This window comes from Galeopterus variegatus, unplaced genomic scaffold (genome assembly GCF_000696425.1).
Source record: "Galeopterus variegatus unplaced genomic scaffold, G_variegatus-3.0.2 Scaffold4915, whole genome shotgun sequence".
Lineage (NCBI taxonomy): Eukaryota > Metazoa > Chordata > Mammalia > Dermoptera > Cynocephalidae > Galeopterus > Galeopterus variegatus.
In genome coordinates this window covers 63721-75039 of record NW_007731026.1, presented here as the reverse complement: position 1 = coordinate 75039, position 11319 = coordinate 63721, and the positions used below count along the sequence as shown (strand labels likewise).

The 11319-nt window shown below is 48.2% G+C and overlaps 1 protein-coding gene across 1 annotated transcript in view; it reads right to left on the bottom strand.

Annotated features, from left to right (window-relative positions):
* Positions 1 to 321: 321 nt before the first annotated feature.
* Positions 322 to 11319, bottom strand: part of CPXM2 (carboxypeptidase X (M14 family), member 2) — a 44030-nt gene continuing 33032 nt past the window's right edge. Inside the window, exons 8-10 of the mRNA XM_008588598.1 lie at positions 10677 to 10816; positions 8468 to 8567; positions 322 to 1661 (exon numbers count right to left, since the gene is read on the bottom strand). Coding sequence (XP_008586820.1) covers positions 1414 to 1661; positions 8468 to 8567; positions 10677 to 10816 — 488 coding nt within the window. The 3' untranslated portion in view covers positions 322 to 1413. The remainder of the gene's footprint in view (positions 1662 to 8467; positions 8568 to 10676; positions 10817 to 11319) is intronic.

Here is an 11319-nt window from a genome sequence, read left to right as displayed (position 1 = left end):
CGGCTTGCAAAGCCTAAAATATTTAATATCTGACTTTTATAAGAAATGTTTGCTGATCCCTGGTGTAGACTATCTAAAAGTTGCATAAAGATCTCTCTAAAGATGCTCACCGGCATCTGCAGGAGCCACTAGTGGGTCCCAAGCATGATTCTTCCGAGAAGAGGCAGGGATCAGAGAACTGTCAGCATCAGTGCGAGACTAACGGGGGTGCAGGATCCCCACTCCGAAGCAGGCACCTTCTCCAGGGTTACTGACCTTAGAGTCAGTGGGACGTGGCATTGGGTGGCTGCGAGTCTACCCAGAAAAACCACACACCAGGAGGATCTTACCACTTGCTTTCTTTATTTTTTTCATTCTTCCCAGGTCCATGAGGCAGCAACGTTAATAAAATGTGAGACACAGCTGTTCTCTTGCATGGTAATTCAATAACCCTTCCCAAACCGATGCTCCACAGATAACCCTAAGAGTTTTTCATCAAATTGAGCCTGATTTGGAAGATCTGGTGTTCCACACATCAAAAATAACTCCCATACTGATGTTGGGCCAACTTAGGAATGCTCATTCCATGAGTAGGGTAGTCCCTGGAGAAGAGAGCGTTACAGGCTGGCCTTTTACCGGCTCTTCTTAAGTCCCAACAAGCCAAAGGAAAGACACAGGCTAATGTACCTGAACCCTCAGAAAGGCTGGCACCTCAGCTCTCCCCACCTGGGGAGCCCTTAGGGCTACTGGACCAGCAGAGAGTTTAGGGGGGTCTCTGAGGACCAGGTACCATCCGGCAAGCCCCAATGACACCTGCTGAATGATCTCAGCTGTTCTCCCCTCTCATGAACACGGTCCTCTGTGGACAATGGAAACTAACCTGATTGAAGAGGCTGCTGATGCCCACTTGGTATGTCTCTATTGTCAACCAAATGCAGAATTTATTTGTAGCAGCTCAGAATGTCCGGGGGTGGGGCAGAGAGGGCAGATTCTGCTAGGATCATCTCCAATGCTAATATTTGGGGCAGCAGGGCTCCGAAGCTGCAATTTTAGCTGTGCAAATCGCAAGTGCACATGAAACTCTTGCTGTCACACAAACGAGAGCATCCGCTTCCCTTCCCGTGCAGCCTGGAGCCCCTGAACGGGCGAGCCCTTCCCTCTCTCAGGTTCCCTCCCAGGTTGACTTCCTAAATTCTCTCACTTCCATCAGCCTTTCTCTGCTGCTCTGCACAAGTTACTTGGATAAATGGAAACAAAGAAAAGAAAACACCCTAAACCTCCAGCACTCCCCTTCAGGACCAGCCTTGCAGTGCACACACCCAGACGCTTCTTGAATTACAGAGAAAACAACAGTGAGCGAGTCCGCTATGGAGCTACTACCAGGGCTGGTTTAATTTGCATGGGCCCAGGACATGTCTCAAGTGTCTGGGAGGGTCACCCGCGCTGTCGTCTCTTCCGCCCCCGCAGCCGCCTGGCTGGCAGGCTGACTGGCTGCTTCCCAAACTTCTCCATGATCTCTCTGATCCTGGCCAGGTTGGTTTTGCTGAGCGTGAAATCACACCGTGTGGCCCCCATGTCATAGCCAACCATACAGTTCTTGGTGGACGTGGTGAAGCCGTCTGCCTTCGCTGTAACCACATATTCTCCAGGGTTCAGGAGGCGCCAGTAATCGCCGTCGCTGGCTGTGAAAAGAAAACCAGGGGGAGCTCAGAGCAGCTCTTCTGTAACACATACACCATCAGCCCTACACAAGACCAGCAGCGTGGAATTTGAGCTCCTGCAGCACAAATTCTTAATGCATTTTGGAAGCCAAGATGTTTTTCTCTTTGGAAGCTGCCTTAATGGTCTTAACAGGAAGGGGTTTGGGGTGTAGGCTCCCCTCAGTGTTACTACACATGAGCCAAGATGGAGAAACGATCACTAACACTCCTTCCTCTGTGACAATACCAGCCATTCATTATGAACTTGAACTTCCAAATGGTATGCCCTCTCCACAAAGCACCATCTGAAAAGCCATCAGCATATGGCTTGCTAGCTTCTCTCAGCATGGCTATAGAAGAAGAATAGTAATTTTTAAAAGGGGTGGGGTTCTTCACTTCCAAAAAGATGAGGGCCAGTGACATGGGAGGAGGTCCTGGCACCTGCAGTTCATTCCATGACTGGGCCGAGAGAGACTCGGAGCTGCAGGAACATTTACACACAGAAGCTGCAGGCGGAGAGGGCCTTGATGCTACTGCTGAGGTGGGACCCCTGCCCCCAGTTATAACACTGATCAATGACCCCATAAACACCTAATGTGGCTGGCTCCCTGCTGCATACAGACGGGTTCTAGCCTGAGGTCACTCCTTTCAGGAAGCCAACAACCTGGTGAGACCACTTAGATGCCCGGTGCATTTGAGGCTATGGGACAGAAGAGCAGCCACTAGAGACCCTCAGGGAGAACACGGTGTGTAAGAACCAGGCCTGCAATGACACATTGAATCTTCCAGGATGTGGGCTGAATGATTAGTTCCTTTTCTACATGAGCAATTTAATGCCCAGAGGTGAGCTGTCCTGTGCGAGGTCACATGGGTGGTAATTAGCAGGTCTCTCTTGTGACAGTCTAAATGTCCTGCCCAGTCTAAAGCTTTGGTACCAGGTAATGAAGAGAAAAGGCTGGATTTGATCAAATGCAAAGTAGACCTTGGGCAAGGTTTACTTGTCTAAACAAGTCCTGAAGTCTTGTAAAGGATGGAAGGAAACCGTGTGTGTGTGTGTGTGTGTGTGTGTGTGTGTGTGTGTGTGTGTGTGTGTGTGTAAATATACATCTCCCACACAGACACACATAGCACTTTGTTTACTTGTCTAAACAAGTCCTGAAGTCTTGTAAAGGATGGAAGGAAACCGTGTGTGTGTGTGTGTGTGTGTGTGTGTGTGTGTGTGTGTGTGTGTGTGTGTGTAAATATACATCTCCCACACAGACACACATAGCACTTTGAAGCTTTGTGTTTGAATTCCCATTGCAATCTCGATCATCTGAGACACCTGCACAAGGCAGTGACTCACGGCAGCACACCATGTGATGACAGATGGAATGTGGGGGCAGCTGCTTGCCACACGTCCCTACGGTCTGCTAGGTGGTGACCAGGACCCCAGGGACATGGAGGTAGGTGGCTCCCCGGTGCTGCTCTGCGCCATGCCCTGTGTCTTCCTTCAGTGAAAATGCAAGCTTTTCCACTAGATGAAATTCCACCGCGTGGCTTTCCAGAAGGCAAGTGGCACATCAAGGAACCTCACCACGCAATCGGATGGCCTGAGCTTCAAAACACAGTTCAACCTGTGAGACGTCTCCAGGCAAACCCGAGCATGCCACCTCCTCCACATGGGCCACCTGTCCCCTTACCTTTCCCTTCCACCAGGCCACGCATCCCCAAGAGCATCAACTGCCTCCTTGCCCAGTCTCGGCCCTTGGGCTAAGCTGCAGGCTCCTTAAGAGCCTGTGTCCTACTCTTCAGCACTTAACCGTGTGCTTCACATAATGACGTCCCCAGTTGAATACCGAAGAGTACTCACGCACTTGAATTCTGGCTCAGCTGAAGAGAAATGAGCGAGCAGAAAACCAAATGCTTCATTAGCACGAGAAGTTGCGCATATTAAGTGTCAACTACTGTGGGTGCTCAGAGGCCCAGTTAAGGCCAGGAGCCCCCTCCTGCCAAAGGCCATTCTGATCTGCTCGAGGATCCTGGAGGCGAGACCTCTCAGTAACGGTCCCTGCCTCGATGGCACTTTGAGGTCAGTTTGAAACACCCCAGGGAATGGGCAGCCCTGCTTCTCACCAAGGGAGGTGCTCAGGGAGCTGAAAAGGAGTGAAAATAACCTGTAATTAATGAATGGTTACCAGCACCACCAGTTCAAACTTTTGTTTGTAATCCACCTTTGTGATTCCCCTTCTCCCCTCAAAAGCCAGAAGACGCCTCCCTGCCCGCTTCCCAATCCACCCTCCATGCTGTGGCTGGTCTCCTTACGTAGGTCACGGTGCTCACTCCTTAAAGCTGCCCTTGGAGCTGGTTCCCAAGGCAATGAAATCCTAAGTCCCAGCATGGCCTGAGCCTATGTAGCCCTGGTTCCTGCCCTCCCTTCCCATCCCACAACCCTGTGTTCCAGCCACTCCGAGCAACACCTGGTGACTCTCTGAACAGGACACACACACCTCACTCCTCTGGGCCTCTGTCTGTGCTGTTCCCGCTGCTATTCCCAGCTGCTATGCTGGGTCAACTCCTTTCAGTCCTGTGTAAACTCAGGCCTTAAGACTCTACTTAAATGCCTAGACTTTGTTTTTTAATAATGAAACCTACTTTTTGTAATTTAAAAGCGATTTGTTCTGTCCCCATGCCCCTTAAACCCTCAAAGAAAATCTGGATATGACTCACTCGTTTTTGAGGAGAAATGGACAAGCAGATGGAGACGATGTTCCTGTGTGCCTGAGGGAGTCACCCATATGGATAAGGGCTGAGTGCTCAGAGCAAAACCCAAACTCAGGCCTGCTGACCCCTCCCACATCAGTGCATACCACTGTCCCTGGCCCCCCACTCTCTAGCCACACACAGCTTCTTTGTGCATCTTGACTCTGGACTCTGAACCTTTGTAATTACTGTTCCCTCCAACTGGAATGCTATTCCCTGCTCTTCAAAAGGCCAGCTTATGCTCATCCCCTTAGGGAGGGACCCTTCCTTGGCTTTCCTATCTGTTTCTGTATATTGCCTAGTTTCTTTCTTTCTTGGCGCTGATCGTAGTCTGTAATGAACTTTTTTTATTTTCCTTTAAAACTATTTATAGGTCTCTTCCACTAGAACATGTACTCTTGGAGACCAGGGGCCATCCTTACTTAGCACACTGCAGTATTTCTTATCTGGTGCACAGTAGGTGCTCAATGAGATATGCTGAAAGAATGAATGAAACGATCAGGAATGTATTGAGGTTCACAGAATCAGGGTGAGGGGTGTTAGCTCTGTAATCTGGAAGCTTCTACTTCTGAAACACAGATCCGCCTGATTCTCTCATCTGCCTGGCAGGGCTCCTCCTCCCCAGAAGGGCTGGGCTGCGCTTTCCCCACATTAACCCCGAGACTCTCATCACCTCTGCTTCTAGCCTTGGCCACCCGGAAGGCCTAGAATCACTCGCTTTATGAAATGCAGGGTACACTGTCAGGTTACCGTCCCACTGAGCGATCAGGTCTATGTTCCAGGGAGAGCATTTCTTGGAGCCGCAATGGGAGTTTGACACAGAGGATGACGCTTGGCATTTGTGGACAGAAGGGGCAACCTAGGCCCAAAGAATGGCCATCTCTTAGCAGGTCACGTTAGCAGCCACCAGACAAAGGACAGTCATGTGGAATTCTGAGCCAGGTGTTCAGCCAACATATTTACATGCATCTAAAAAGCATGCTTACTAGCTTTCCCCCCTGTGGAATTCCATTTAATACTTCTGTTTATTTTATGCAAAATCCATCCCAAAATAAAGCTTGTCAGATCATATAAGGCTGAGACAGAAACCAAAGAAATTGAGAGCTTTTGTGGAGCACTAAAAGACACTGAAACAAAAATAAATAAAGAGCCATGTGTCAAGTATGGGATTCTCCAGTCACCAGCACATGCTGGGGAATTATTTATAAGGGAAAAGTCAAGGGAAAGCGATGGGTTCCCATTAGCTCAGCAAAACCGCCTCCTTGATTACAGGGGCTTGAAATTCAGAGCCCATTTGGCAAAGTATTTGCACATGGGCTTATGGGGCCCCAGGGCCTTTTTCTCTCCCACTCAGTTTAAAACCCTCATTCTTTCTCTTACTGCGTGCAAGGCACTAAATAGTCCAAGGAATGTTCCAGGCTCTTTTATGAGTCTCTCTTTTAAAGGAGCTCATAAGCAGTATTTAAAATGCAAGGCCTGTGCTGAACCAGATCAAATAGCCTATCTCTCATTCACAATGATCGCCAGCATCCCACGTGGTCTCTGGCATATTATCAGCATACAATCCACATCTATTGAATTAATGAATGAATACATGAGTAAACGAATAAACAAATGGATAAATGGAAGCTACCGTGTACAAAATTCCACGCTATACAGTGTGAAACCTCATGGTTAATTGCTATAAGATCAAGGACAAATGGAAGGAATGTTTAGAGAATACTATCTAGTGAAGAAATCAGTAACTAGATGGAAAGAATGCAACTTATGGCATTAAAATAGCCTATTATTTTGTGGCATTTAAGGCACATTCCAACCAACTGGCCTTGTATGCCAGGACTGTCGGTAGGCAGCCTGGCACTGAACACCTGAGCCAGGTGTGAATCCCAGCCTCACCTCATCCTAATGTCCCAGAGTCTCCATATTCTCGCATGTCTAGTGGGATAATCTGCTGGGAGAATAGGATCTGTTAAAGCACATGAACAGTTTGCAGAGAAGGGGCCTCTCCATCCCATAAGGAGAAACTGCATGGGGATAAAGGAAGGAGCACTGGATCTGGAGTCTCAAGCACTCAGCTCAAATCACAGCTCTACCATTCCCTGTGTAATCCTGCAAATACCATGTAATGTCCATTCGTTGGTTCATTCAATAAATATTTGTTGAGCACCCACTGCTTGTAAGTGGCCAGGCAGTGTGCTTGAAATACACCAATGAGCAAAACAGTCAAGACTCTGCCCGCGCAGCAGGAGGTGGGCATACACAGAGAGTAGCACAATGAACACTGGCCTGTTCCATACACGAGAAAAGGATGACATCAGGACAGGTCAGAGGAATCAACCGGGCAGGTGCATAGTTAAACAGGGTGGCCGGGGTTGGTCGCATTGAGACAGTGACATCTGAGCAAGACCTGAAGGGGACAAGGAAGGATCTAAAGGACTCCTGGGGGGGAAGAGGGTTTAGGTGGGAGGAGGAGCTACAGTGACAAGCCCAACGTGTGGCTGTCAGTCCACAGGGACAGTGGGGAGCCAGGTGGCACAAAGCAGTCATGCCTGTTTGCCTAGGAAAGGGCGCATTCCTGGGACACAAGATTTCCAGTTTTAAGCTGAGCATCCCAGGTGGTGACAGTCCTGGGCCACAAAGGGAAAAGCTGAACTTGATAGAGTACCTTGGTTTTCCTATTCTCTAATCTGCAGGCTATCTTCCAGCCAAGCTGGGAGTCGGAGTCCTGAGTGCAAACCCTGCTCACCTCCTAAGTCTTCAGTGGGTCAGCTAACCTCATGAGCTTCTGTCTTTCACCTGAATAAGGGAGAAAGAACGGCCTGCCTCCCTCAAAGGGTTAAAGTAAAAACAAGAATGAGAGAAAAACATGTATAAACATTTTCTGGGAACAGATCATGTGAGAAACAGCACCACGTTCCTGCTGTTGCTGAGTGACTCGCAGGCTGCAGGACAATCTTCTACTGTCCTAAGGCGGTGCAGCCACGTTGTAAGAGCACTTAAAAATGTGAGGCTATTTTGGTAGTTTAGGAACTGGAAACCAAGTTCGGTTTATAAGACCCCAGGCCTAGAATTTCTTTGCTTCTGTAGCAGAGAGAGTTGGAATAAGATTTCAGCCCTGCCTTTTAGAGATCATCTTCTGACCCTCAGATTATCTAAGATTCTAGAATTTTCTACCCTCTGTGCAAATGGAAATCATGTGTGCCAATTCCAACTAGTTACCACCACCTGCCACTCGTCCCTCCCAAGAGGCAGGAGCTGGGTCTTCCTGCTGCATTTCTTCAGAGCCTCATTTCCTCAGCTAAGGAGAGCATCGAGAAAATGGGATTGTTGTAAGGAATAACTGAGTTAATACGTGTAAAGATATTAAGAGTGTCTGGCATATAGGAGACACCAAAAACACTGTGAGAGCTTTATACTTTTATTATTATCTTATTCTTTACATTACAGACACTTGAGTCTTCCGAAAACATCATGTTCAGTGGTTTCCTGTGGCTTAATGGAAAAACTCCATCCCACCTGTACAGGCATCAAGGCCCCATCCTGACTCACCACTCCAGCCACCCAGTCATTGCTGTCCCCTTGGAACTCTCCTCTGCAGCCCTGCAGCGCTCCTCCATGGGTGCACGGCCCCCAGCCTGCAGCTGCTGCTCTGGGGAGCAGCCTGCCTGCCCTCCGTCTCTGGCCCCTCAGTGCTCCTGGCTCAGGCCACATTCTGCCTGATCTGGGACTAAGCTGCCTGCACATGTAACAATCCCAGAGAGAGAGAGAGCTGCTTCCTCTGCTCCTCAGAAACTTCCACCGAACCTGGAAGTCAGCTGGCCGCTTGTGCCTGTTCGAGGGAAGGGACAGAGAGAAGCCAGAAAGCACAGGCTGAAAAGCTCACTTTTAAAGGTCTCTTGAAAAATGGAAAATTAGAGGAAGGAGATGCTAAGTCAGCTCTGAGTAAAAAGTTTCTGACGCTCAACTCATGACTGTAACCCTAGTAAAACACTTTAAGAAAATGGGTATTTCTTACCGAGAAACAGTTCACACATTTTCTCAGTTACCTGTTCGGATGTCATGGTTAACACCTTCTACGGAGATGATGGCGTTTGGAATTCCTTTTCCGTGTAAATCTGTCACCATGCCTTTGATGCCACGATGAACCTGTTCAGCAAACATAAGGAGACATGGGGTGAGTTCACCGACCAGCTCTGGACACAACCAGCACAATGAAGTGGGCTGTGAACCTAAGGTCAGCCAAGTCTCCAACAGGAATGCTCCATGCCACATCTAGCTCAAAAGGCTCGCCTGGCTCTGCGTGGGTTTGCTCTGCAAACTTCTTCTGCCTTCCTTTTGGGTCTGAGCATCAGAAAGCCTTCCATTGGAGTTAAAATATTCCAGAGGCTTAAAAAAATATTGGGATCTAAAATGGTTCATAAAACACATCCACTAAAACCCATAATTTAGGGCCGGCCCCGTGGCTCACTCGGGAGAGTGCGGCACTGGTAGTGCTGAGGCTGTGGGTTCGGATCCTATATAGGGATGGCCGGTGAGCTCACTGGTTGAGCGTGGTGCGGACCACACCAGGCCAGGGGTTGCGATCTCCTTACTGGTCAAAAAAAACCCAACTATAATTTAATTTTTATAGGCACATTTATTTTGACTTTCCTGTACTATGTGGCCTTAAGAGTCAGACAGAAAAGAAAAGAATCAAAGGGACCTTCCTATAAATAACAACTTTGTGTATAGGACCCATCCAGTGAGTAGCTGGGTCATATGACATACATCAACTCCGAACCTTGAGCCTCAGTTTCCCCATTTGACAATCCAAGGTGACACACCATCATTTCCAATGACTTTCTTTATACATATTTTTATGTCTGGGCATTTTATCCATAGGAGGGACTTTGGTTAAACAGTATCATTATTTAAGAAGAATTAGGTTGCTACAGTCAAGGTCTTTTCTCTTTTCATATATGCAAAATAAAGAACCTTCCCTCGTGAAATTCCAGGGTGGGGATAGAAATTCCTTAGGTGAGAGATTTCTGCAAGAGGGGAAGAACGGGCTCACACCCTTCTGTGCCAGAAAAGTTCACCCGGGCCTATAATGAGCCACCTGGGACCTCCACGGGGCCAACTTCTGCCATCTGTGCAGAGGTGCAGCCCCAGGTAACAGGAAATTGGCAGCTCAAGCCACTGGCTGGATGGCCCTTCTGACTCACCCATGACAACCACAGAGGAAGGGCAGTCTCCGTGTGCAACCCAGCGATCTACTTTCTCATGGATTAGAGTTAGGGTAGAGTCACGTAATTTAAAGATTTACAATCGGTAGGAGCCCTGAGTTTCAACATTTGGTTCTGCTTATTCTTCTGGTTTCCAGTTAGTCTGTTTTAGCGGGGCATGGATATTATTTGATTAGTTTTAGCACTAACCTAGAATGGGTTATCTCATTAATGTTGCAAGATGGGCGAGGGCTTGGGAACACGAGGCAGGGAAAGTGTTTGAGGTTCCTAGCAAGGACAGCAGGAGCCCCTCACCCCCTGGACAGCAGACCCTCAGCAGGCACTTGTTAACACTGCCCCCAGATAAGTAACCCTGTCACCTGTGACAATGACTCTGAAGGCCTGCAGGGTGTTAGGAGCTAAATTGTGTCCCCCCAAAATTGATGTGTTGAAGCCCTAACCCCAATACCTCAGAATGTGGTCAGAATTTGCAGACAGGGTCTTTAAAGAGGCAATTAGGTTAAAAGAGGCTCTTAGGGTGGGTTCTCATCCAATATGACTGGTGTCCTTATAAGAAGAAGAAATTTAGACACATGCACAGAGGACCACCAAATGCAAGCCCAGGAAGGAGACTTCAGAGGAAACCAACCCTGCCAGAACCTTGGTCCTGGACTTCCAGCCTCCAGAACTGTGTGAGAATAAATGTCTGCTGTTTAAGTCCCCCAGCCTGAAGTATTTTGTTATGGCAGCTCCAGCAAACTAAGACAAGGGGCCTCAGACACATGTCACCCCTCCCCAGAGTGACATCTGAGAGCCCTGGAACTACCCTCTCACTCATTCTATGCCAGTGGGAGCAATCACTGTTGGTATAGTGCTCCCTTCCTTGAGGTCTAATCAAGTGTGGACAGCAGTGGTTCCTTGCAACACTGCAGCTGGCCCAGGGGGACGGCCAAGGCCTGGAGCCCAATTCCATTCCACAGCTCCAGCCACCCTCACGGCCACCTTCCTCAGCTAGTCCCCTTCCTAGCACAGCAACATACCCAGGCCATACCTGTTCCATGAACACGATCAAAGATTCCCGATTATTCTCCCATTCCTCGGGCAGCTCGCTCTCATGCGGGTATTTATCACAGCCCACGTAGATGGAGAGCTCAAAGCAGTTTGTGTGAAGGTAGCTGAAATCGTTCAGACCTGCCAAGCCAACGGAACAACATTTTAACCAAACCATGGTCAAAGTGTCACAGGGGAGGTAGCAAGAATGTCCTAGAACATTCAGAGGACTTTATTTGAACAGGGAGGTATCAGGTATCTCCTCTAGACAAAAACTGACATGAGAGGAAAGGTGTGTGGGTTGAAAGGATGTCTCCAGGGCGGTTTATGGCGCAGACGGACACATCCAAGGGTGGCTTTGATAAAAGAAGGACTGAAATAAGTGCTTTTTAAAAATAAGATATTTACTTTATTAAACTCAGTTTAACACTATTTTTGGAGTAAAGTTATCATTAACACTGGATTTAAGTATTTAATTGAATTTATCTCTATGTTATGCTGTCTCAGCCACAGCTCTGTGACACTTTTATATTCTGATTCATGAAAGTAGCTCTCCATACTGCCCTTTACTGAGTGCCTCACAGAAGCCAGCTCCTGTCCTAAGCATGCTGTATCTGTTAAGTCACTAGTTGTCACCCCAAACC